Here is a 27786-nt window from a genome sequence, read left to right on the forward strand (position 1 = left end):
TAATAAAATGAAATATTCGTGAACTACTCTAAGAAACTAACCCTTCACAAAGATGGAAGATACAAAACTGTTGGGTCGAGATTACAGCCCTGCAGTGCTTTGTACTACCAAGAAAATATATTGCAATTACAATGTAATTACAATTCATTAGACTAAAATCAATATAACACGAAATTAGCAGAAAATGGACAGCCATGTAACATTTTGACAATGTATTCATGGAAATTCAAGATTTCACACATTCAGCATAATGAATCCATTACTGGTATGCCAATCCATAAAATTCATGTGCAAGGACACAGCATTATCTAGATTTATTTGTTCCGCAGAGCATGACCAGTTCATGGTTGTATAAGAACTCTGATACCAAGAATAAGAGTAAACAGAAAGTTAGTCATTACAATCAGTGACGTGATTAGGAAATGAACCTCTGGAACCTGTGGACATCATCCTCTGGACCGCTGAGCGAATGAAGCAGAAATGGCATCAGTACCCAGTTATATGCAATTTACAGCCATTGTCATCATGTAGATACGCTCATAAAGTTTATTTGAAGAAAAATATAATAAGGAACTTTGGAGATGGTTGAAAGTTGGAAGATACAATTTAACGATTGTCAAATCTTAAACTGATAACAGGTTTAAAAAGTGATTAATTCAGTCAAGTGTGTGTGTGAAAAATTACAAATAAGTGAGTTACATGTAAATATACTAATGTGGTTAGCTGTTCAATTCAATAAAGTTATCTTATGGTCCTTTTTGCCCATAGTAAAGTATACCTTAACTTTACTCACTTTTTAAGCACTTTAACTGTTATAACATCAGATTGTGCGCAGAAGAAAGCAAAGCCATAAGGGAAAGGCAGGCCAAGTATCTCCAGGAGAGAACTCTGGTCAACAAAAGATAAGTGAAAGCTTGCTGTCAGGTCTGATGGAAATGAATGGGTTAAGAGTGCACATTCAGTGGAACTGGGTTTAGAAAAAATCTGTGAGGGTTTGGCAACCTTTCTGTTCTGCATACAAACAATTGCACAAGGATTCCTCATTCAGTATTCCACAGCCTGTCCACCTTAAATTATGTCCTCTGGGACTAATGGTGAGTAATTTAAACGATTTGAATATTTTACCTGTTTTTTAATTAAAAATGTGTCTTTAAAAGTTACAAAGAAAGAAAGGCATCACCTTTTAAAAGCATTCTGTACTTTGTTATGAAATAATTTAGCATTATGTTTATTTATTGCTAATAATGCACTACCCACAGCTGGCATGAAGACCATTGTACTCCTGGTGGTGTGGGTGCTGGGAGCATCTCTGGTGTTTCCAGATCCAGAGACAACAGCGGCGGCAGAAGAACCCATTTCCTGCTCTAAGGCCTGCACCTGTCTGCATGACGACTACAGCTCGGAGCTCAACATGTACTGCAGCTCTCGCAACTTGACACAAGTACCAGGCGACATGCCACCGTCCACTCATTCCCTCTGGCTGGATGGAAATCTGTTCACGTCCCTCCCAGCAGCATCATTCAGGGATCTAACGAATCTGGACTTTTTAAATCTGCAAAACGGCCAGCTGACGAGCCTTGACCCTCAGGCTTTCAAAGGCCTCAAGGCTGCAGCGCACATCCACCTCGAGCGAAATCGCCTCCGGGCATTACCAGGTACAGTTTTCCAGAACACACCTAACCTAGCTTCACTTAGTCTGCATAACAACCAGATCAGCCGCATTGATGAAAGACTCTTTGCTGGACTCTCACACATGTGGCTCCTCAACCTCGGGTGGAACTCACTGACGGTTTTACCAGAGACAGTTTTCCATGACCTGCATGATCTCCGAGAGCTCATTCTTGCAGGGAACCGACTTGCCTACTTGCAACCGCAGCTCTTCCAAAATCTTGGTGAGCTCAAAGAGCTGGATTTGACTGGAAATTACCTCAAAGTCATCAAAGCCAATGTGTTTGTTAAACTCACTAAACTGCAGAAGCTTTACTTGGCCCAGAATCAGATCGTGACAGTGGTACCCAGAGCTTTTGTAGGCATGAAGTCACTCAGGTGGCTGGCTCTGACAAACAACAAACTGACTTCTCTACATGACGACATATTCATGGGCCTGCACAGTCTGCACGTACTGCGTCTTTCCAACAACTCTATCACCGCCATTAGGCCCAGGACTTTCCGTGATCTGCAGTACTTGGAAGAGCTGCAACTCAGTCACAACAGGATTCGCGCCCTGGGGGAGAGGATCTTTGAAGGGCTTGGGAATCTAGAGGTCCTAGAGCTCGACCACAACCAGGTGCAGGAAGCACAGATGGGTAGTTTCACGGGTCTGTCTCATGTGGCTGTCATCAACCTATCTGGAAGTTGCTTTCAAAGTCTCCCTGACCAAATGTTCAAAGGTCTATCGAAGCTTCACAGCCTACATCTGGACAAAGGTTGCCTAACAAGGATCACAGCACAAGCTTTCGCCGGGCTTTCTGGTTTGAGGAGGCTTTTCCTTCAACATAACAACATCTCTGTGGTGGAATATCAAAGCTTCGTGGACCTCATAGGGCTGTTGGGCCTCGACTTGAGCTTCAATAAGCTGGAGGTTGTCACGTCTCACACTTTCTCTGGCCCCAAGAACCTGGAGTACTTGCTGTTGGGCAACAATGAGTGTCGGCAGTTTTTGCAGAATGGAACGAGGCAGCTGCTTCCACGGCTGCGCTATCTGGACCTGAGATCTAATGCTTTGACGAGCATTGTCCCTAATTTTTCAGAGAGCATGGAGAAACTTTTGCTCTCTGGAAATCAGTGGAGATGTGACTGTGACACACTCCCACTGAGAAACTACAGCTTGAGGAAACCACTGGTGATACCTCGACAAGTGGAGACCCACGCAGAGGGGGAAGAGCCTGACTCAACTATCACCATATACAACAACATCACTTGCACCAGCCCGCCGCGTCTTGCTGGTCAGGATCTACGGGATGTGGACAGTGACTCCTTCCAAAGCTGCTAAGCACACAAAGGCATGTCTAAGGAAGTAGTTGATACTAATACCTAACTTTAAGGTATATTTTGCGCAGCATAAATTCAGTCAGTTCGATTTTCAAATTAAGGTCTTGATTAAACTGTTGCCATCTGCTACTTTTACAATACATGTCATTCATTAAAAAAAAGAGATTTGTGGTTGCACAGAATTGTCATATAATACCAGCCAGATGATATTTCTTTTCTTTCCCAGCTTTGTTGAATTACGTCATGTAAAGCAAACATCCATGGCAGTTCAGTTTTTGTAAATATTAGAGTGTGATGGACTGTAAAGATCTTGTGTTTTGCTCTTTGTGTGGGTTTGTTTGGTATGGAGATCCTCCTGATGGAGACATTCAATAAAAACACATTCAAATGTGATGCATTATGAATTATTCTTTATTAGGGGATTTCCAATAAGTATCTGTTGGGAGTCAGCGAAAACAAATTCACACGTAAACAATGTCCAGATGCCACAACTGATTTGCGTCTTAATTTTTTTTTACACTTCACTAATTTATATGTCCAACTACAGCAGAACGCCATCACATTTATAAACAGATAGTGTCACACTGTCAGCTGACTTTCAGAGCTGTACGGCTCCCCGGCACATCTGGCCTCATTCACCCATCAGGTTAATAACATTTCCACAACTGAAAGCTGCTAACCATCAAAGTAAAGATCCGTTGCAGCTTCAATAAACATTTGTGTGTTAGAACAGTAAGGAGGAACCATAGTGAACTTTCTACAGTTTCCAAGTATTATTTTCAAATTGATTTAGCTGAGGTTGATGACAACACACAGCTCTGTTTTTACCATGCACATGTTTAAAGGGCAAAATGAAAGAAATATAACATGAAAAAAGAAAGAAAGAGAAGGAATAAAATGGCTTGGAAGATGTAATAATATAGACAGTAACAAGCAATAGCATGGAAGTATTTACCCAGCATGCAATAGGATTCTCATTCTCAATCCTTTTTTTTTAAAGTTAAGTTTATGTAAATTTAAAAAGAAGTCTAGCAGGACCTGAAGACGACACTTTTTTGATATGTTATTCAGATTCAGATTCAGAATCTGAATAACATATTAATAATTATTGCCATGCAACTGCATCTTGCTACCAACGTTAACCAAGAATGCATTTTTTCTCTTGCAACAATTGACGGTATTCTTTATGTCAGAATTCTTTTTCGTAAAAACAACATTTATCAAGCATCATCATTACTGAATGTCTTTATTTTCTTAAAGTATGCTAATTGACAAGAACATATAGTTTAAATGTATTCATATTAATAAATACTTAAGGAACATGTTATCTTCTACACTGCAAAACTCATTTCTAAGATAGTAAAAAAAAAGCTTTGTTTCAAGAAAATTTAAAGACTATTTTAGACTATTTTGCTAGCTTTAAGAATTCTGGGCAAGAAGATTTTTCTCACCTCATTGAAAGAGATATCTTTGTTTAAAATAAGCTCATTTTAACTACATTCATGGAATATTATGCTTATTTCTAGGAGCTGTTTTTTTGCAGTATAACATTACAGTCCCATTACTATTTATTAAAAACTCCATACTCCATGACTACAGTACATCTTGAACTAGATGTGAGTGAATTACAATTCTATGAATGTTGATGTGGTGATCCTCAAACACATGAGTCTTAATCATTGACAATTTTATTCATGTGTATTTTCTCAATCAGAAGCTGCTAAAACCAATAAAGCTGACATGCTGCTGGTTGGAAACTGTGGAAAACAGAACAGCTCTGTGGCGTACACAACGCTGCGATGCTCATGTGGGTATTACAATCTGCAGCCTCTGTCCTGGTAAAAACCAAGCATAGTAGAGTAGAGTTTTTCTTATTTTTTCTTTCTTATCCCTTACAAGCAGGTGATTGAAAACCATTGTTTTGGTGTTCACTGATGCAGGCAGAGTGGATATCCAACTAAAACAGCAACTAAATCCAGTGTCTTTGTTCCCTTGTACAGTCTTGTACATTTACTATGACCTTTCTCAAAGAATTACCTTAAAAAGAGTCTATCAACACATTACCGGTGAAAATAGGCAATAAGGGGTGTTTGCTACTAACTCCCAGCCTTTTTAGTCCTGATATGGTTAAAGTGAGATGTTTTTAACTATTTAGGTTGCTGCTAAATTACACATGGACAGTATTTTAGTGTCTTAGCTTCTTTCTCTGGTAAATTGAAGATAACTTCTATGTCTTGATCTTGTGCAGATTAGTTCATGTCGGAGGAAGAAGTTGGAACAAATGTCCAATTCTAGGTGGGAAAACAAGTCAAATTTTTGTGTTTTTATTTATTTATTTTTTTATAGAAAAGGTATACAGCTTCAAACATCCATGACCACATCTGTAGATGTTACAGTGTGTCACGTCTGCTGGCACTAACAGAAGAAGGAGGCTGGACGGATGGTGAGCTTTCTCAGGGATCAGATGATGATGTTTTTATCGACTACAGGACCTCATTTGGCTTTGTATAGATAGGAAGTTTGGTCTCTGGGTCTTACTGAGTTTTACTGGTAGAGAAATTCAGGAGCTACTTTTTTAGGAGGAAGAGCACACAGAGGTTGGCGTGTGGCTTTTTCTGAGGTAAATACAACAGTTGCTCTTAATTGATTCATACAACTGCTGAATCAGTGGCTTCGCAGTTACTGAATTTATACTATCTATTTCTTGATAGCTTCGCTATCAGTTATTTTGGAGTGTCGTGGCTTTTTCAGCATCCTCCCATCTCATCCTACAGCCTCCATGTGGTCCTCAGTATGTGAGTTACAGCTTTATCCATCTCAGGGACTGAAAACGGTAGGCTGCATCTGGTATAACTTGTTACAATTAGACTATATATATATCTGTTTCGCAAGTAAGGCTAGCTTAGCTTAGCTTGATGTAGTCATAGTTGTTTAAAAGTTATCGTCTGTTTTTCATCATGGCCTTTTGAGTTGCATCACGGCGTATGCTAAGTTTGGAGAAGAGATTTTTCCTCCAGTTTGTGCAATATTTTCTGAGCCATTGACTGACATGTAGCACACCTCCATATTTATTTAACTAGTGATATCCATCCCAGTCTGGCATAAAGCAAGGGGTGACTTGAACCTGAGTCGGTGGGGACATGGACCAAAACTCAAACCTCCTACAGCTCTTACCGAACAACCAGAACACGAGGGATGTTTTTGTTTGCACAGCCTTCATGGGTTTTGTTTTTGTCTCCTACCAGTTCCAACCACTCAACTTTCCTTTTTTTTTCTTGATGAAACGTGTTTGTAGAAGTATACAGGTTTAATGTCAGTAAGTGAATTCTCTAGCTTTACCCTCTTCTTTTTAATACTTGCAATGCTTTTAGGTGATGTACGATATGCCAGATTCGAGCTGCTTGGCCTGAAGTGGCTCAACTCGACTTACAAGGCCGAGAACTGAGTTCAAACTGGGAGTCTGAGCTCACACGTTTGCTAAAATACTCCATCAGAGTGGCTTCATGGTGTGCAAGTGTCGCTGTTTCCGGCCCATGCTGGCAGAAAGTGTGTAGGACAGTGGTCTTCAACCCTGGTCCAACCCTGCATGTTTCAGATACCGTCTTTCATCAACATACCTAATTCTAATCAATGTCGTCATCAGCTTGTTATCAAAGCCTGCACATTATTGATGAGCCAGCCATTTGTATCAGGATGTGTTGAAGCTGGGAAACATCTAAAACGTGCAGGACTGGGGCTCCTGAGGACCAGGGTTGAAGACCGCCGGTGTAGGGCGTGTGCTCTGGGTTGCTGGTTCCTCGCCTCCAGGTAGAAAAAGCTGAGCAGATCTTGTTCTTGTGGTTTACCTTCTACAGTATGACCAAGTTACAGCACCTGCAGTCATTTTTGCCTGGGAACTGAGTTGAAAACAGATGTATCCCTTATATAATAAGCATAATAAGCATAATCAAAGGAATGAACACTGTGTGGTTCAGGCTTCTTTAAATCATTTAATCATTTATAGGGTTTTAGCATGGGCTGTCCTGGAAACGATGTGGACATATGACCCTGTTCTAGCTGAGCTTTGTCAAATAAACAAAAAACAAGTCTTCTGTTTGCTTATTTATTGGCAGCAGGGTCCCTGATACCCAGAGCTGTCTGGCAGACAACCAGTCTGGTGATACTGTCAAATCCATCACAATATCAAGCGCTGTTCCAGTTTGAGATGATGGAGTAGCAACTAAGCTCAGACTGCCACCTGGTGGCAACGAGAGTGAACATATTGAAAATAGAAGTCACTCTGTGTCATCAAATGTAAGGGAGAAAGTAACGTTTGCAGATTGTAAGCAGGTTGATGTGTTGTGCATTTTATACATTCCCATTAGTTGTGTTAATTTTCATAGCACTTGTATCTTCAAAACACGGTTGATTTTTGCACAACCTTTTGCCTCATCCTTCATTTTCTGGGGAAAAGATGTTGGCTCACATAAAACTGATCCTTGAAACATATACAGAAAAAAAGACAACTGAAATATACTGCACATTCTTCTACAATTCATAGCATTTACAATTTACAAGGAGAGATCAGACCTAAAGTCCTTGTACTTATGCCAGGAGAGTTGTGGCACTGCACTGCCATCTCCAGCACATGCCAAGGATTCTCAGCAGATTAAGTCTGGCCAATCAATGTGTGAAAATCATGTCTCATGCACCCAGAATCACTGTTTCGCAATTTGAGCAACGATTATACTCCTGGCATTGTCATTGTACAAAAAAATCTAATATTCAGTATATTTAGGTTGTTTTATGGTCCCAAAATGTTGCTGAACCTAAACTAAGTGGGTACATCACTTTTTCCACCTCTCTTCTGGTCCTAATGCACCCATCACTCTACACCTGTCAAACCGAAGCCTTTTCTCTTTGTTAGTCTCTCAGTTACATGGTTAAGTCCCATCCAAAAGTTTTCTTTGCATTGCGCACGTGAAAATGGCCGTATTTTTACTTCTCAGCTTTGCAGTTGTTTTGATTTTCTTTGATTTCCCAACATGATCATTCATTTCTTTTATTCAACATTTCCTCCTTTACGCCATCTTTCTTATTTTTAATAAACATGCTTCAGCAGTTTCAGTCTCCTTAGTTGTTTTGTGTCTGATGGAGACCAATAAAACAATTTATTCACAACCACAGTATTCATCATATTCCAAAATAACTATTTTAATCTACTTGTTTCCATCTGAAACATAATGCAGTGTTTTCCAGTGGGAATCTCTTATCCACTGCAGTTGCTTCCAGTGAAATCCTGCATATCATCACCCTAACTGCTGACCGATGTGCTTATCCAAATAATGCCACGGTGAATGTGTGCCATCGTTAAAGCTAAAAGTAGTCCAACAATTATTAGTGTGCAACTTATTTTGTTATAATTAATACAGTAATAATGTTTTGTGTATGATTAAAGCCTTAGTTATAGATTTATATTTACCTTTAATTTTTGTATCTTTAACTTTTTCTTCCTACTGAACCAGAAACAAATGGATGAGTAAAATATTCCTTTTTGTCAACAAGTTTAAATCTATTCAGATGGTTATCCTGCCAGATAATGCAGCTGATATGTGATATGATATGTCACCTGTTTGATGTCTTGTCTCTTGAGCGCGTCGATATAATAAATTCTACTTGCATCGTAAAGTCTGCTTAAAGAAAGTCCCTTTGCATTTTTGATTGTTTGGGAAAGACTTGATTTAGATGATCTATATATGTACTTTAGTGTAAAATATTTTTCTTCAAAGTAACATTCTTCCTTCTGGCCAGTCAAACACATTCAGTCATTTAGATCAGTACAGAACATCCCAAACCAATAGCAACAGGGAGACGGCTCAGGACAGTCCAAAGCCACTCAGAACAACCAAGATCGCTGCTAAATTGCAAAGACCATGTTGTACTGTTTTTTTGAGTATCCAATAGCATCCAGAGGCAGTTTCTTCTGCATCTGGGGCACCGCCCCCTCGAAATCAAACTCAAATACCAGAGGAACCTGGCTTGGGAACGACTGAGCAGGCTAGTTTCTGTAGGTCGTGCTTGAGACAGAAAGTACACACACATTTCAAATGGAAAAAAAAATTACTTTAATTCTCAAGATGGTAAAAATAATGTGTAAATTCTGTAAACCATTGCATAACTGTAGTGTAACAATTAAACAAGTGTTAACAAACTAGTAACACACTACAGTAAATATATGGTACACAATCCTCAAAGTAGAAAAGAAACATCTAATATCCAAAGACTTGCACCTGTATTTGTGTTAACAACACAAAATATCAATAAACCAATGGAATAGTTACTACATTTATCAGTATAGAATTTCCTACGTATCCATACAGCTCGTCACAAAATAAGCGACTTTTTTTTTTGTTTTTAATTAAATCTATAAATGTCTTAACCCAACGACATGAAGTATATTAATCCATAAAATGCTGTTTCCTCAGATTTAACACATTCTGGGTCAAATCACTGTTCTACCCTGAGAGAAATACATTTCTTTCTTTATACTCTCCCGATATACTGACAAATAGAAACTTCAAAACTTGCATTAAAGTTCTAATAGATTTTATTGAATAGCAGTTCACAACTAGATGCTACATCATAATCAATTAACTGCGATCCATAATATCCAGTGACCTATTAGTTGAATATCTAATTTAGAAGAATACATTCAATATTTCAGGGTTTCAATGTTAAAATAACAATTTCTACAGAAATTTGTAAAGTACATGGAACAACTGGTTCCACATTAAGATTATTTACTTTTGACTTTTTACTATTTGTACTTAATTCAAAACAGCTCCATACATCATATCCATAAACATATACAAGATTGCATAAATCCTCTGGCTCCATTTTCATAAAGTTACAAAAACAAACAAAAAAAAGACACAACTACTAACAATAATGCAAAATAGATTAAACTATTCCAATACAGAGCAGAGAAAAATGAAATGCCTATCACTTTTCATTTACAAGATTCTTTCTATTTGGTGCTTTTCCCAACAAACAAATGACATTTTGGTGCCAAATGACTAATTGATAACAAAACTGTGTATTCAGTGGTTAACTATTGCTATATATTCTTTAACTGTACGGCAAATACAGACTGAGACCAACAATTATCATTCAATTAAAATCTTTCATCCTATAATATTTGTGAAGTGAATTGCATCAAGTTAGCAGTTTCCCTTTCAGCTCAAGTTGCCTGAATACACAGAACTTTTAGAAATTACATTGTGGTCCAGAAAATTATTTTAAGGCACTGGAATTTTGATTCAGATTAACTATATTGTGTGTTTTTTTTCCCTTTTCAGTCAATCCATATTACGTAATTCTTAAAAAGGCACAGTTTCATTTGAAATTAATTGGTCCATTTTGAGATAAAGAAAAAATATCTGAAGAGATGCAAGCTGTGCTTACTAAGTGAATATTTGTTTCATCTTGCTTTTAGCAAACTTGAAAACCGGGCCAAGTCGATTTCTAGAGACCACGAGCCAACAACAAATTAGCATATTTATGAAGTTGTAATTACGTCTGTATCTGCCACTGATGCTTCACAATCATTTTCTGTCTCAGGTAGAAAATAAAATAAAATGAAAAATAAAAGAAACCCTAATTTGGGCCATGGCTCTGAGAAATAAAAGAAAGTGCCCCCCCTAAAAAAAAAAGCAAAATAAAAGCACCTTACAGTCACTGTAGGCCTACCATAACATATAATGCATATACCTATCAATTTCCAAACAATTTAGATTAAGCAAAGTCAAAAATTTACTTAAAACAGTACTGTTATAAAGTTTATATGGCCACTTCAGAAGCACAAATGTCATTTATCTAAACATTCCTTCACTGTAGACAACAATTAAACTGACATTTAATCTTAGTTTAAGGTCAGTAAATGCAAGCCAATGTTGCACATGCTGACCTGAAACAGTGATGTATATTCAACACAAAACAAAGTACAAATACACATTTTGTAAGGATCTGACACATGCATTTTTGATCATCTGTGTATCAAGCCACTACAACTAAATTTAGATAGAAAAAACATACCATTAATCATTTTTACGTATTAATTATTTCATCTATTTAAGGTACTAGGTGACATACTCTATTTTTGAATCAATTTAGAGTTTATGCTGAAGTAAAATAAATGATGAAAATGTAGTAGAAAATAAAAAAGAAGAATACACATCTTTGGTAAAACAGCAAAATAATGGGATTAGTCTATTGATGTTGTAAGCAAAAAGCGAGTCGTGTTAAAGACTCGGGATTTAGATATTGTACTGAATAAAAGAAATAAAGCAAAAAAATAAAAAAAAGAGAACTCCTGCTACTTACAAGGTTGGACTTTGTCCCATTTTCACGTAGACCACCTTGCTAACTGAACTGTCCTTTCTTACTTTCAGTGAGACCGGGCTGAGCTGCCAGCACTTGAACATTATCAAAAATGCTTTCCTCTAAAAAACACATTTGGACAGCAACTAGAACACAACTTTGGTTTGTTTGAATATTTCCACGCTAGACATCATTAGTTGTGTTGGATTTACAGGCGAAACAAAATAGACCAAAGGACTCTTTGAATTAGCTGCACAGTACACCACCATCTAGTGTACAGGGGAGAACTTAGCTTTCAATCAATTTAAAACAAAAAAAAAAGAAGAAAAAAGGAGTAATCTACAGTAGTACAGGCCCATGACATCATATTAAGTGATATTAAAAAAAAAGCAAAAAAGCAGAGAACCTTTGACCTAGATTAAATTACAAATTAATAATTCATTTAAAAAAAAAAAAGAAAAAAGTCAAGTTAGATGAATTATTTCGCAGTTTATGAAATCTGAGCTGTGGATGCACAACATTCAAACACCTAAATGTTTAACAGGAAACTACATTAATACCTTTTCCAGTAGCAGCGAAGCTTGCAGAAGTTATTAAGCCTAACTACACTAAAATAAGTCGATACAAATAGTCTGGCAGTGTGACACAGTGCATTTTTTTTTCTACTGTTTTTTTTTTGTTGGTTTTTTTGGTAGCTGGTTACTATATCGCATAACATGCAATATCAAAAGTGTATAGCCTGCCTTTTATGCTGTAGTATACATATGAAATGCTAAAATACCATAAGTTTTCTTGATATTTTTCCTCTGAGTTGCTTAATTGTCATTTGTGAGAATGTAAACAATGCGTTATATCCCATATCCATATGTAGCAAAAAGTGTACCTGGAGATACATGGTTTTCTACTGATTTCAAAGTAAGAATAAAAAGATTTTAATTCTTAAACACAGTAGAAGGTCATCTCAATTTGAAGAAACCTAAGCTTAAATCCTATCCAAAATCCACCCCGCGAGTAAACCATGAACGTCTTCATTCACTGCAGATTTATGAAAAGAAAACAACTGGACTTCTCAAAAAGCATTTTTCTAATTCACGATTCAAATTTTGCACGTTCTACACCTCCATACTCCCAAATGTAAATCAAGAATGCATTTTGGGAGTGAAGCTGCACCAAAAGAGCACCACAACCAAGAAAACAGTGGGTGGGTACTTGGAGAGAAGTGGAGTCGGTACACATGACGCTGCAATTTCAAATCTTCGATTTTTTTTCTTCTCCCGCAGAAATACTTAAGAATTTGGCCAAAAACCATGGAATATACACATATAGTCATACACATGTTGATGCTCTTGCAAAGTTAAATGTCCATACACCTGTGTACAAGCTTCAACTACTGGTGTTTGCTTAGATAATTGTACACATAGCTTTTTCAACTAAGGCAAGGCACTTCAGGGAAGTTAGAGGCCGATATGTTCTAAACAAAGTCAAGAGGCAAGATTTCCTACAAAAGTCACCATTTCAGGCTTTTAGCAAATACAATACATGCTTCTCTAATTGATAGGCTATACAAACTTCTACATAACAAAACTAAGTGATTGACAAACAGCCCTAACACATAGCATGTGCCTTACTGATATCACAGCTGCTGGTTATACCTACAATGCAGTTTAAATTTGCACTTATTTGATTGAATTTTATAAATCTAACTATGAAAGTAGAAACAATTGTGGACTTTTTTGTTGTTTGTTTTTAATGAAACCTCTAAGTAGAGCCATGCCATGATTTACCAATAAGAAATATGAAATATTCAAATTATTTTTCACAGTACTGACAAAAGCTTCAGACATTAGCTTATGTAGAAAATAAAGTATGAAACTAAAAAGACACAAAAGAAATACCTACAAAGCAGCTTAAAGCATTTTTTAAACACCCATTAAGTCCCCTGGTAACAAAGTGCTTTTAATAAGTCAAACTTCCTTAGAAACTTGGTTAAAGTAATGATGTTTGACTGGTTGCATTTGAAAAATTGTGGATTGAAGTTTTATTTTAGGGGTTCAACAAAATGTCATTTCATGTAAAAAAAAAACAGAACGACTGCACACATCAAAACATTTACAGGTTTTGATGTTTTCTCCCTAAGTCAAGTCATTGCTGCTTGTCTAAACTGCGTGCTATATTATTGAGTGCCACTTTCTTTTCCTACTGTTGCAGAATAGTTGGGCCAAAAAGTTATGTTTTTCCAAGAAATACTTGTAAGAAACTCGTTCAGCAGAGTTCCTGGACACTGGTGCTTTCTGATGTGATGGTTATGCTGAACATTTCACAGGCAATCTATTCAATTTGGAACTCAAGAATAACTCAAGAATACTAAAAACAAACATATGATTCATCAATTTAAACATCATTCACACTCAAGTGCCTGAAATTGTACTTCAATATTATGATTTAAAGTTAGGTGGGCTACAGCGAACCGTTCTTTGATGTTGTATGAATAAAAGCGTTGCTCAGAGTGACTTTTAATGTCAACTCAAGGGAGTTTGTGACACACACTGCTGTTCTTTCTACAATTCAGATGTATTAATCTTTAACAAAGACACAAACGGATTCAGTTCACCCTTTCATTACTTATTTACTGATTTCTTCAGTACTCTACTTCTGATGCCACACAAGATTGAAGAGCAACCCACAAATTAACACTTCCTCTGCACACTGAGTTCTTACAAATATTCACAGACTGCATTTATTCATCTTTGATCTTTAAGAGCTAACGGGTTAATGACTCATATGTTTGCTTTTTTAAGAAGGAAAAACCTTATCTATTGTGTGTTTATCCAAAAATGTAAAACCAACATCTAGACCTGGATCAGAGAGCTACTGCTCATCCTGTAGTGCTTGAATCATGGATAAATATATTAGAATTACAAGGCAATTTATATTCCGATCTGACTGCATGGCTTTTTTAGACAGAGAGCGATCAAATTGACTAACAACGTGCACATTTACATAAAATGAGTACAAACAATAATAATTGAATCCCCAGTATGCAACCTGATTTATAATACTATTTGTTTTGTCAGTCAAACATCATTTTATCCTAAAGTAATTCTATCACTGTAAGAAACAGACATTGCTGCTTAGAAAATGTATTATCTATTAGTAGTTTTTCAAAGGGCTAATTCTTTAAATAGTACCTCAAGTTACTGTACATCACCACTTCAATATTTTTGTTCTACAGTAGGGACATTCTGTTTTACTAGGTGCACAGTTCTCACATAGTACATAATGTTGGCAAGGTTGCAGAACAATGCAACGATCATGCTTTTGGCAAACTATACATTTCTTTGATTGAAGCTGATATATTACCTGTTGGGGGAAGAAAAGAACTGATATCAGCTGCAACCTAAAATACAATTCATGCAGACTTCTCAAATGATTGGAAATAATAGTCTGGGAAAATGTCTTAAACCATGCAGGTGCTACAAATGAAATGTCATGTGAGGCCGAGGCTTTCTTACCCCATCTATAAGGTCTAGGTCATTACGTAGCTGACTCTGGATACAGTGAAGCTTTGACAAGGGGAGCTGGTCCAGCTCTCCGTAGCTACGAAGGAGAGGTGTTCCAGGGGTGCGACAAAACACATCAAAGTCCCCCTGGAGCTCTTTCAGCTTGCGCTCAGTGTCCTCCCATTTCTGCTCCGCCAGCTGCCGCTCCGCCTCAGCAGCCTTTGCTTGCTCCTTTGCTTCTTGTGCATCTTTCTGGCAAGCTTCAAAGGCCTGGAACAAAAAGTCAGCGCCGTCTTTGTAAAACTACCAACAATGACATGGGACACCAAGGTTTGTATTCCAATAGATATTCATGCTAAATACTGACTTGTTTGACCTGATGCCAGGCCTCTTCCCATTGTTTGATCTTCCTCTTGGCCTCATCCAGCTCTCTAAAAAGGCGGGCCAGATCAGCACTGCTGGTTGTGGAGGTCAGGCTGCTGAAAACTGGAGATGGACTTGGTGAAAAGCTGCCACTTACAAAGTCCCAAATGTTGCTAGCTCCTCCATTTAAACCTAGACCATTTGTTCGGATCAGAATTGAGATAGTTTGAGAAATTTTACACTTATTTTACTTGTCTGAGACGATAAATACGAAATTGGTTTTAATTTTTAAGCTGAGCTAAAAGAAAGTGGTTGACACTAAGGCATCAACTACTGAGTAAATGACTTTAAAAAAAAAAAAAGCTTACCCAGAGAGCTCTGAGTTGAAGAAGTGGGTGTTCCCAGCAGGCCGTGCTCTTGCTTAGCCAACATATTGGAAGAGTGATTTAGCTGAGATGCTGTCCCAGACAGGAGGGACTGCGACAAAGACTGGGAAATGGAGCTTAGAGGGGAGGTGGAAAGCGATGACGAGGAATTAAAAGAGGATGACCGTGCCAGGGATCCAGGAATGTTAACAGGAGCAGATCCACCCAGCACCCTCTGACCTGAAGGACAAAGCAAGAGCAGCCGTTGATTTAGAAAGACACGCTTTATGAAAAGGCTGTTGGGATCAAATGATCAAACAACGGAGCAAGCTCATACTTGGCGCTCCTAGATTGTTATCTTGCTCCTCCAGTTCTTTATCCAGAGAGGCAACATTGATGTCACTAAAGTTGAGGTCCAGCGCAGAGCCTGATGGGAAGCGCAGTAAATGTGACTGACATTCAATAGCAAAATACAAAGCTGAAATAATCTCTTCAACCTGTTCATCGTGCACTTTTAGGTTTTACGTGCAGTTACCTATGACAGACTCCACTGTGTTGCTCCCCGGATAGAAAGGAGTGGCTTTTGCATTCATTGTTGATAAGGTGGTGGGTGAAGAACTATCTGAGCCAATACTGGAGGCCAAGCTTGATGTTATGCTGGAAGTAAAGCTTGATGCCAAAGGGTTCACTGCAGAGAATACAGTATTTTGTGTCTAAAAGGAAAGCAAAGAAAAATCGTTAATAATCACAGCATTACATTTTAAACAAATCAAATGAACTATAACATCAGGTTATGCCAGTGAAGAAACTCTTTCATTTACTAACCTGTTTGTCTTGGTCCATCAGTTTGTGATCAATATGTCCCTTGCTTTTAATCTGCAAATGATAAAATGACACAAAAACCGCACTAGGTTAATTAAAAAAATGGTTTGATATCAAGAAAATACAATTTTTTTGACTTCCACTGACGGCTCTTGTAGCTCAAGAAAATCATTAGTGAATAAAAGAGTCCGTATCCTTTTGTTGTGCGTCAGCAACATTTTTCTGTCAGAGCCTCCGAAAACAACCTGAGGTAAGCTAACCTAAGCTATCATGAAGCCATAAATACCGTCTTCTCACAAGTTGAAACTACTTTTTAGCTCCTTTTTTGTTTTAAAATTCCTCATTAAGAAAATAATCTCAGCATAGCAACAATCAGAGCCCTGATAACAGCTGCAGTGTCTCAAGTGTTGAACCTACATCATTTGAAAACATGAACTGAATAATTTGGAATTAATGGTGAGGGGGTTTAAAATGATTCAAATTAAAATGACAAGAAAAAAAAGGAAAAAAATGACTGAAAAATAAACGTCAGATACATGAAGTGAAAAATCTTAAGTTGCCGGAGTTTTATTCTTCGTAAATCTCAAGAGTGCTGTCTGAGTACCTGATCCTCACGTTCAAAGCCCGGAGCTTTGGCATAGTTAGACGTCAGGGATGAGACACTGGATGTGCTGGACTCTGAACATAAACTACTATTAGTTAGGGATAGGGCCCTGCTGATGGAGCTCACTGGGGATAACAAACTCTCACTTCCTGAGCTTGGTGTTACAGTCGAGTTATTAGAACATGAAACCTGAGAAAGAGAAGTGCACACCATCTCAATGAAATGACGATCAAAATAATGAAAAAGGTAGACCAAAATACTTATTCTGAGTGGATTATGAAAGCGATGACTAATAAACTGAATTGAACAGCAAAAAACACAATGGGAAAAAGAAATTATAACAGATGAGAACAATTAGAGGATGCTAAGCAGTCTCTGAGGAAATAGATATATTCAGTGCCTTAATGATAAGCAGCGATAAAAGAGGAAGTAAAAATATCAATTCTGTTGAAATTCAGCAGGAGAGTTGAGCTAGTTCTGATAAAAGGGGAAAAAAACATACACTTCCTATCTGTCCGTTGCTACTGGTCGTGCTGGTGGTGGAGGTTCCTCCACTGTTCCACTCAGAGACTGGACCCTCTAAATACTGCTGAGAGCTGAGCTGGGACTGCGAACCCGACTGGATCGCTGTTAGCAGAGAGTTCATGGTCTCCTCTGTGGAGGGAATTCCTAAGAGGATTCAAATACAATCATGTTTTCATATCATACAGAAACAACCATTTCATACAAGTTTTATTTGTTTTAAATAATTGATACATTTGTAATACTCCATTAGCATACGGGTGCAGACTTACTTTCTACATGTGCGAATGCACAAAATGGTCCCCTGGGACAATATCTGGTTTGTCTCATATCATTGCATTTGGTAGATTTGTAGATCTGGAAGATTAAAAACAATGTATGGATACAAGATTAACACATCTTAATCATGAAAAAGAACAAAAACTTTGCAATATATAGAATTTTTGTCGAGATGTGCAATATCAATATTGCAAAAACATCAACAACTGTAGTCTATTGTTGTTAAAGACCCTTCCATTCACACTAAATGATCAAATTAATCATATATTTGGACGATCGGATGGAACTTTGTTGCCCAAGATGTCAACACAGATGCTAATTTACACAAAGAGTTGTGGAAGTTGTTGTAGGGAACAGTTTTCTGTTCATTTATGATAGCACCATGTCGCTGGAATAAAATGGAAACATAGCGGAACAATATAAATACCGTACAATGAAGTATCGGTTTACAATGTAAGTGTCAAGTCATGTTGTTACTGCAGTTTTCCACTGTGATAGTTTTTTTTAATACCGTGCAGCTCAAATTTCCATTGAATAAATAAGTACCGTACGTTTGAAAGTAAAACTGCAATTCACCTGACAAAAGTATTAATGCCTGTGGAAAGTAAATGTTTTTTTTGTCTTTTTTAATGAATAAGATTATTATGACTAGAGTGACATGAAACTGATAATAAATTCTTATGTTTTGTAATTTCAACCGTCATTTTTATTAATCTCCCATCATATTTAGCTGCACAGTTATTTTCTATTATAAGTTAAAAAAGATTAGATCAAGTCAAGACAATTAATACAAAATAAATTAAATAAGATAAAAAGACAAAAAAAGCCTGTTGTCTGTGACTAAACAACACAACCTCCGTCTCACGAGTGAAGCTTGGAGTTGGATCAATATTGAGTGCTTTGCTGCAGAAGCCTGAGAACCTGCTGTGTGACAAGTCACATGAATTCCTCCGAGAAAATGTAGAAACCCTGAAAACATGTGTTTAAGAATAGAATTGCTGTTGTTTTGCGCAAAACGACAGTCACAAATAAATGTCCAAGTCAACTTAAGTTTAGTTTACGTACAAAGATCTTTGCATACTAAACCCATATTTGTATGTTTAAAAAAAAAAAGAATGCATTATTATTAGGCTCAGACTTTTGACTGACTAAGTTACAAGTGTCCTGTATGATGCTGCAACTTTTCAGCAAGAAACAAGCTTCCCTACTTTCGTTTTCTGAACAGGTTTGATCAGTCAAATGCTTTTTAGGAAAATTGTTTTACCATTAAGAGGCACTTTACATCAGAACATCTTTCTCAAAAGTGACTGATAAGAAGCCAAAACACTTTGTTTCAGGATACACGGTTCACTGAATCATGATTGACTGTGCTTATATGAGAAGTTTCCAGGATTACTAGCTGGATAAAGGTATCAAATTAGACCTGGTGAAACTCTCCTAACTCTCATCCTCAGATCAGAGGAAGTCAGGAAGACTAAGGGTGATTATGTGGTCCTCTCCATTGTTCACAGTGTTCGATGGCTCCATTGTTCCCTGTATTATGAATATCCGTGACAGATGTATTAACTGAAAACGGGCACCAGAGAGCTCAGTTGGTTGAGCAGGCGCACCATAGATAGAGGCTGTCGCCCTCATGCAGCCAGTCCACGTTATAATCCTGGTCTGTGACTCTTTGCTGCAGGTCTTCCCCTTTCTCTTTACTCCAACTTTCCAGTCTAACCACTTTCAAATAAAGGTAGAGCCACAAATCTTAAATAAATAAATGAAAAAATTAAATAAACAAATCAGACTTAGTGTGAAAGCTTTCTGCTAGTAAGGATTTTTGCCAGATGATGGATTAAATGGAAAAATTGAATGCAAAGGCTTTCATTCGTGGTACTGCCCCGACCACCCCACTCTCCAGATTTGAATTAAAATGGAATTTAAAGACTTGTGTAAATATTTTCCATCAAATTAATCTTTTTACCTACTCTATTTGAGATATTTAATCATATAACATTCAAAAAGTTCCCTTACCTCTGGATGAAACTGCTGTTCGGTGCGTGAGTGACAATACTGGCAACTGTCTCCACTGTCACACTTGGAGGGTTCACCCCACTCATCACCATGTTTCACGTTAGGGCATGGAGTTGACCTGCATTCACACAGTCACAACCTTTAACATTTACATACTTGACACCAAAAAACATATCACTGCCAATGACCCAGAGCTCACCTGTACTTGAACTTTCGTGGATTTCTCCTTCGATCCCTACTGTTGTGGTAGTGGGGGCATGCGTAGCCCTGTCTGCATAGTCTTGGGGGCTTTGTACACTGATCTGTTTTATAATTGGCCAAAACAAAGTTGGTGTCTGCAAAAACAGACACTGAGTGTTAATGACATCTTTATTGTATCTTTTCATGTTGCAGGTTATTAACTTTTCTCCTCTTAAAAGTGAAGTGTGGTTTATTTGCCAATGTTTTAAAACTTTTTACAGTTTTAGAGAGGAGTTACTAGGAATGGGCGATATTTTACCGTTCACGATATACCGTCAAAAAAATCCCCCACAGTAAGAATTTGTCATATCGCGGTAAAAACAATAAATTCCCGTTGATGACGTTTTTGTGTGAAGCTGATTTATGGTTCTGCTTTAAATACACGCACAACGTACGGAAAGGAAGGAAGGAAGGAAGGAAGGAAGGAAGGAAGGAAGGAAGGAAGGAAGGAAGGAAGGAAGGAAGGAAGGAAGGAAGGAAGGAAGGAAATGAGCCTGAAAGAAAGAAAGAAAGAAAGAAAGAAAGAAAGAAAGAAAGAAAGAAAGAAAGAAAGAAAGAAAGAAAGAAAGAAAGAAAGAAAGAAAGAAAGAAAGAAAGAAAGAAAGAAAAATTCCTGTTGATACGTGTTTGTGTAACAAACATGGCGGATCTGAATCATTACAGTTTTGCAGTACAGGTGTACTAATTTAATTGGTTTTTATTAATTCAATTTAAAAAGTAGTTTAGTATTCTTTTAGAGCAGTGATTTGGGGGCTCCAAAGACTGAATGTGGTGATAGATTTATAGTTACAAAGGTGGAGTTGAATTGGTATTTTTTTTATCGTAATTTTTATCGTTATCGGGATAAATGCCAGAAATTATCGTGATAAATTTTTTAGTCCATACCACCCATCCCTAGGAGTTACCCACCTTGCCACCGGGGATCTTCTGTCAGAGTTTTCTCAATCATAGCTTGGCTGGCTAGTACGCCGGGCTGTAAATCAGGAATGCCCTCCCCAGATCCCAGCTGACCATTCTGGAGGGCCTCTTGTGCTTGGATCTCTCTGTGAACAAAAAACTGAATTCATTATTTCTCTTCCTTGCTCCTCGAAAACAAAAACACCCTTGACCTGAGAGTATTAACTGAATCTATCGCGGCTTAATGAAAATTATGCACATCATGAAATCACATCACACAGAACACAAATCAAGATACTTTGCACATAAGGGGATTTGTCAATTTAACCATTTGATTAAAATATCTATAATAGCTTGCTTTGATAACCTCACTCACTCCTTCAGCGCTAGTAGTTTTTGCTTAAGAAGGTCTTTATGCATGAAGCCAAAATCCACAGTAAAAATCAAACAATGATTCCCTTCCCAGCTAAAGGTTACTGTAGGTGTTTGATGAATGTCTAAATTACACATTTTAGTTTTAGACTGAAAAGCTTTAAGTCAATAGTATACAATAGCATATGAAAAGCCAACTATTTGCTCTGTTGTCACCTGATATCATAGACTGGAGGTCGGAGATCATGCGGGCCATGAGCAAAAGCACAGTGCAGGCCATTCTTCACACAATGCCCTCGAGCATCCGTCTCATGTATACAAGTGCCCGTCTTGTAGTATCGTAGATGGTACTTGCGTTCTGTGTCACCAGTGGTCCGGTGTAGATAAGGGCAGCTAAGAAAATAAGCACAAGAAATATAGCCATCTCATCAACCGATCTAAAAGACAAGTACTGAGAGGACTGGCATGGCCTTCAATATAATGTTATATATAAAAAAAAAGTTATTGTAAAACAATATTTTAAAGTACTCCTTTAAAAAAAGCATATTTGTGTCAATGATTATAAACAGCATGACACAGGCAAATAATGAGCTCATATTTAAAACATGGTTCAAATGTTTTCTTATTCTTTCGATTTAAAATTAAAATCACTATTTTTTTTTCACAGAATAACACAAAGCATCTGGATTCAGATTTTTTCTGTAAAATCAAAGCCGACAGAACAGCACTGCCTCAACAAATGTACGGCCAATAAGCCCCTTGAATAAACCAAATTTTCCTGACTTGAGCAGCAACAGTTGCTATAGCAACACATAAGGTCATACAAAAATAGCTTCCAGTTGCAGAGGAGGAATTGTAAGGGCTGCAGTGTACATCTTCAACCACTTTAATGATATTACTCGTCTTTAACCCTTTCTTGCACTCACAATGCTCACACACACAATTGATCTTTAATTATGTCTAAGCATCATTTGTGTGTCATTGCTATCAAATTCAGAATTATCTTTAACAATCAGCAAAATGGTTCTGTTGTAATACAGGACAAGACATGAAATTAATTTCACAACTAATCCAAAAAAAAAAAAAAAGCTGTACTAAGTGTAATGCAAGAGAAAAATAGCTAACCTGTTCAATGGCAAATCTTGTGGCAAAAAAGTCTGATGCAATAGTGTTACAGAAAAGATAACATCACCCAGAAAGGTTATCTTGTAACAGAACAGCAAAATATTCATGCAACTGCCAAAAGAGCCACACAAAGGGCTGACCGTGTAACAGTTTATGCATAACTTCAGCCAACATCTCTGGCAACAAAGACCAAAACTAAAGGACAAATGTTGTCCAGCAAGCAGTTACCAAGAAAAATATATCCTCATCTGTGAAATATAATACAAAACAGCAAAACTACAGTATTTTTCTTCTACTAATATCTGACATTCTGTCAAATTTTGTACGCTAAAACCTCCAGACACAAGGACAGTTTCTTCCCTGTTGCTTGCTGTTGCTCTGATGAACTCTCAAAATTAATAGAGTCTCAGAGAATCACCGTGCAATAACAATAATAACAGTAATTATAATAACACTATCACATGCTGTAACAATGCACCTTCCAACATTAATCATGTCTGCCTCATTCTGCTGCACCTTTCACTTTTAAAAGATTGTACATGTTATTTTATTCAGTGCCGTCATTACCATGTTTACCTCATACTGCTGCACCTTTCAGTTTTTTTAGTGTATATATGTTAATAAGTGCCACATTTGTTTATTTACTGTTTGCTATTTTTAAATCTGGGTACAGTGAGCGAAATAACCAGAGTCAAATTCCTTGTCGGACAATGTTCAAACTTGGCCAATAAAGACGATTCTGATTCTGAAATACTTATTTTTAAAGTATAAATGTGTCCTCAGCCCCAATAATAAGATTAAAACACAACACTTAGACAATCTTAAACTTATCACACTATACAAAACAATGAATAAATAAAAATAATTCACCCCATAGTCCTTAATGAACATCTGAACAAAGAGTGGACCACTTAACAATTGATTAATAGTATCTCATTCAAGGGCGTAGGTTTGGTCTCAACATTGGTAGGGACGATATAACAGCATAACCTGCATGTACTTTTTGCTGGGGACGGGACATTAATAAGACCAAACAGATTGGGTGAACGGGGGTCAGGGCTACATTTGTCACGAATATGAACCTAATTAATTGATAGGCTAAATGATCAATGCAAAATAAATCTGTATTGACTTATACTAACTTTCATGTGTATTGGTTCACCTGATACACGGTTCGATTCAAACCTTTGTTTTCAAAAACTACTAAAGAAACATTTTGAAAACTTCCAGAATATTCCAGGACTTTATTAGCAATTTAAATGGCAATATTTGAACATAACTTAAATTACATTTATATATAGAGTAATACATTGCTTTGATTGGTTGTCTCTTTCACCTTCTTCTCCCTTATTTTCATATCTAAAATGCATCTGTGGGTTGAGCAATTATGGAAAAAATGGTCAAGTCATCAGCCAATCAAACGTGCGTTTGAGGAAAAAAAAATGGACCGGCAAATTAACAAGTGAAAAGGGGTAAATAAAAGTCTGAACATAATGAAAATAATTCACTTAATAATGGTAGGGTTAATTCCATCCTTACAACATTTGGGAAGACAATCTAAATTACCTTTATATCTGAACTCATTATATAATGCAAATAAGGTTGCTTAAAAGTTGGTGGGGACAATTTGAGCCTCCTGAAAAGTTGGTAGTGTTATGTCCCTACCGTCCCTATGCAAACCTACGCCCTTGATCTCATTCAATATGTGATGCATGAATGAAGCTTCCAGAGTTTCTCATGACAGTTCAACACATCTGTCATTCAGCAGCAGCTGCACTGGGACCGAGAGACGGGGACTTACTCATCTCCATCGGGGCAAATGCCTGTAGTCTCGTCATATTTCGTGCAGTACACGTCGGGGCTGTAGTTAAAGGTGCCGTCTCTCCTTCTTATGGGTCGCCTTCGTCGCTGGTTAAGAAAATGCCAATGAAAGCAAGTAAAGGGTCTGTGCTGCGTACACTTGTGCTGGAGGAACAACGGGCACTGCTCTGTCCTGAACTCCTTCAAGTATCTGAAACAGCGAGGGAAAAACAAAAACCTAGTGTCGTGAACCGAGTTTTATTTTATCTATTTCAATATATCTGCAAAAGAAGCTGCGAGGAAAACATAAACAAAAAAAGAGCGCGGTGTTGTTGCGTCGCGCTGCAGCCTGCTGTGTATTTTGGGTCAGCTTGCGTTAAGGCTGATTTATGGTTCCGCGTTACACCGACGCAGCTGCTACGGCGTAAAGGTACGCGGCGGCGCGTCGCCGCGTACAATACGCCGTAACCCTACGGCGTAGGCTCTGCGTCGATTTAACGCGGAACCATAATTCAGGCTTTATGCCGCGTTCCATTTGTCCTCGGAAGTCGGAATTTCCCAGTTCCAGTCGGAATTTTCAACTGGAACGCCCCTCGAAGTGGGATTTCCTACTGGGAAAGTGGGAGAAGCTTCACCACCCCCGAGTTACCATTCCAAGAATGCTGCGTTCCATTTACCTCGGAAGTCGGAACTCGGAACTGGCGTCACAGCCGAGTTATCAGCGTTCCAGTTACAAAGTAGGTAAACAAGTTTGTAGTTCGCATATACCACATGGGAAATGTAAATTACACTATAGCAGCATATATATGCCGAGCAATACTTGTATACGACTGATTTAGTGTGACCAAAACTAGAATGAAGTGCTACGAATTTTTACAGAGCTCTCTTCTACTGTTTACAACCGGGGCAGCCATCTTGGAATGTGAACTCGGGGGTGGTGAAGACTCTCCCACTTTCCCAGTGGGAAATCCCACTTCGAGGGGCGTTCCAGTTGAAAATTCCGACTGTGAACTGGGAAATCCCCACTTCCGAGGACAAATGCAACGCGGCACAAGAAGGCTGCCCTTCCCAGTTCCGATTTCCGAGGTAAATGGAACGCGGCATTATTAGTTTGCTATTCCGTGTGCGCCACTACGCAGACAACCAATCGTAGGGTTCGTTTCGTACGTTAATAAATGTGCGTAGGGAAGAAAAAAAAAAAAAAAAAGGGAACTCAAAATAAGGCCGAGCTATTTACAAGCTGCTGGCTAATCGTTTAGCAGGCAGAGATTTCCTGTGAAATGGTAAAAAACACACGATTCAAAACGACTCTTTGACTGCACGAAGGAAACGCAGTGACTCCGATAACGGACGGTTTGGCATTGGAAGTGCGTTAAGATGTCCGTGTTTCCTGCCTTAGCACTGACGGTAGCAGACGCTGTCTGCTATGTTACAGCTCGCTGGTCACAAAGCCAGGAAAAGCACCATGTTTTCAACGCGCAACACGGGACTTTGGGAAATGCTGGAGATGCAGGGGCGTAAAAGGTGCCCGTGGAAAAAAAAAAAAACAGCAGTTTTCTGGCGACGAGAAAAATGTATTGATCGTTTGCAGCGGCGTTACTCACGTATAGTGGGTAGGTTTCTCGGTTTGAGGAGACGCATTGGCCGCCGTTTTCGAAACCGACGGCATTTTCAGTCAAAACAATGAACTGCGCATGCGCCGGATCTGTCGCTGGCGTGCAGGCACGTCCGCCTGCGCGAGACTGCGCTCCGCAAACAACACAGGCGCGCGCTTTTCACACTTTTACGGGTTTAGATCATAATACATCCATGGTTTAGATCTACGTTTGCGATGAAATGACAGGACTGTCTCAGAAAATTAGAATATTGTGATTTTCTGTGATGCAATTACAAAAACAAAAATGTCATACATTCTGGATTCATTACAAATCAACTGAAATATTGCAAGCCTTTTATTATTTTAATATTGCTGATCATGGCTTACAGTTTAAGAAAACTCAAATATCCTATCTCAAAAAAATTAGAATATTCTGTGAATCTTAATCTTAAACTGTAAACCATAATCAGCAATATTAAAATAATAAAAGGCTTGCAATATTTCAGTTGATTTGTAATGAATCCAGAATGTATGACATTTTTGTTTTTTTAATTGCATTACAGAAAATAAAGAACTTTATCACAATATTCAATTTTTTTGAGACAGTCCTGTATATTTATTATGCCATATATTTCAAATGTATTATATCTCTGGCGAAGGCACGAATTGATATACCAAGGATTTTATTAATAGGTATACTTGAGGGTATATTTAAGCCACCTAATAAAGTGGCAGCTGTGTATATACAATTTCTAAATCTTTTATGTGCCTTTGTCCCAGATCTGTCAGATGTTTTCAATGTACATCACAATTTATTTATTTATTTATTTATTTTCAGACTCTTAAAACATGCAGATCAGAGTCCCTGCTTCACTTACAAACACAGTCAGACGTTTAATTTTACTTGTATGGAAATCTTCTGCAGCTCCTACTCGTGTCTCTTGGATCAAATCTATTTTACACTGTATAAAACTGGAAAAAATAAGATGCACATTGAATGGGTGTACAGACAAATTTTACACTACATGGGCCCCTTTTTTCTCATATATTAAGAAGCTTGATTTCCCTGCGGTTCCATAGGAATGTTATTTCTCTTAGTTGTGTGTGGGTATTTTTTTATTTTTTTACATATGTATGTATGTTTTACTTGTTTTCACTCTGCTGGATGGATGTGAAGATAAGACAGTCTAGTAAGTAACATGATGTGCATCTGTATGGCGAATAGTCTGGTTAGGAAAATTCCGTTGTATTATCTGGGCGGAACTGTATGTAACTTAGTCAAGGCGTATTGTATGTGTTGTTGCTTTTTTGTGTGCATTTCTTTTTTTTTTAGGACTATTTTTGTTAATGTCCTTTCCATAGGCACTATAATTCATATTTATACTGTTAATGTTTGTCGTGCCAAAAATTCAATAAAAAAAAAGAGTCAGAAATGATGTACAATGAGTGCTTTGGGAATTAATGTAACATTTCCACCCACTTCTTGAAGCTTACTTTAAAAAAAAAGAAAAAATCTTGCACTTTATTTCAAGCTGAAACTACACACATTCACTCAGCCAGTTTAATTTGGTCTACTTTCTTGTCCTTTGAATTTTAAAGGCAAGTCTTGGCAGAGACCTTCATTCATGACATGTCCTACATCTCAGCTCAAATACTTATTTGATAGTTATTTAGTGTTAGGAGATTTAGAGGAAAGTACAGAAACAGAATCCACATGCTGTAGTGAAATGTAAATACAGGCATGTATAGCAGAAGTTCTGACTGTCTCACAACCATATTTGAACACATCACTTGTAAAAAGTCACAGCTTTAATGACAGTGAAGTGTGTGTTGTTGAGGATGCAAAAAAAAACTACTTTTTTAGTTTTGGGTGTCATGGGCAGTTTTCCTGCTGTAAGGTGAATGAAAACAACAGCTCACTACTCTTTGTTTTAA

General features: G+C 37.7%; 2 protein-coding genes across 5 annotated transcripts; one reads left to right on the plus strand and one right to left on the minus strand.

Annotated features, from left to right (window-relative positions):
• The first annotated feature begins 1046 nt into the window (after positions 1 to 1046).
• Positions 1047 to 3384, plus strand: igfals (insulin-like growth factor binding protein, acid labile subunit). Its single transcript, XM_061711602.1, has 2 exons — positions 1047 to 1094; positions 1260 to 3384. The coding sequence occupies exons 1-2, from the start codon at positions 1076 to 1078 to the stop codon at positions 2990 to 2992; spliced, it is 1752 nt and encodes a 583-aa protein (XP_061567586.1). The 5' UTR covers positions 1047 to 1075; the 3' UTR covers positions 2993 to 3384.
• A 5687-nt stretch (positions 3385 to 9071) lies between these two features.
• On the minus strand, positions 9072 to 25979 carry unkl (unk like zinc finger). 4 transcript variants are annotated; one of them, XM_061710932.1, is made up of 16 exons: positions 25859 to 25979; positions 24256 to 24465; positions 21546 to 21722; positions 20970 to 21103; positions 20020 to 20155; positions 19821 to 19938; positions 17798 to 17882; positions 17506 to 17672; positions 17004 to 17192; positions 16403 to 16453; positions 16113 to 16290; positions 15915 to 16004; positions 15581 to 15817; positions 15217 to 15335; positions 14862 to 15119; positions 9072 to 14709 (listed from the first exon to the last, which is right to left on the minus strand). In XM_061710932.1, the coding sequence occupies exons 1-16, from the start codon at positions 25921 to 25923 to the stop codon at positions 14554 to 14556; spliced, it is 2370 nt and encodes a 789-aa protein (XP_061566916.1). In that variant the 5' UTR covers positions 25924 to 25979; the 3' UTR covers positions 9072 to 14553. The 4 variants fall into 4 exon arrangements, with proteins under 4 accessions (XP_061566916.1, XP_061566915.1, XP_061566919.1 ...); XM_061710931.1 differs by having other exon boundaries at positions 15217 to 15404; XM_061710935.1 differs by having other exon boundaries at positions 15217 to 15404; positions 24256 to 24362; positions 25859 to 25912.
• Between the last annotated feature and the right edge of the window lie 1807 nt (positions 25980 to 27786).

The sequence above is a fragment of the Cololabis saira genome, chromosome 21, assembly GCF_033807715.1.
Source record: "Cololabis saira isolate AMF1-May2022 chromosome 21, fColSai1.1, whole genome shotgun sequence".
NCBI classification, from domain to species: domain Eukaryota; kingdom Metazoa; phylum Chordata; class Actinopteri; order Beloniformes; family Belonidae; genus Cololabis; species Cololabis saira.

What these genes read in the sequence shown, in the direction of transcription:
- unkl (XM_061710931.1), bottom strand. Translation starts at nt 25,923, where the DNA reads ATGCCGTCGGTTTCGAAAACGGCGGCCAATGCGTCTCCTCAAACCGAG. An exon ending in GAGAAACCTACCCACTATAC is followed by an intron (nt 24,466 to 25,858) that starts GTGAGTAACGCC and finishes TCGCTGTTTCAG; the next exon opens with ATACTTGAAGGAGTTCAGGA. An exon ending in TTCAACTCAGAGCTCTCTGG is followed by an intron (nt 15,405 to 15,580) that starts GTAAGCTTTTTT and finishes CAAATGGTCTAG; the next exon opens with GTTTAAATGGAGGAGCTAGC.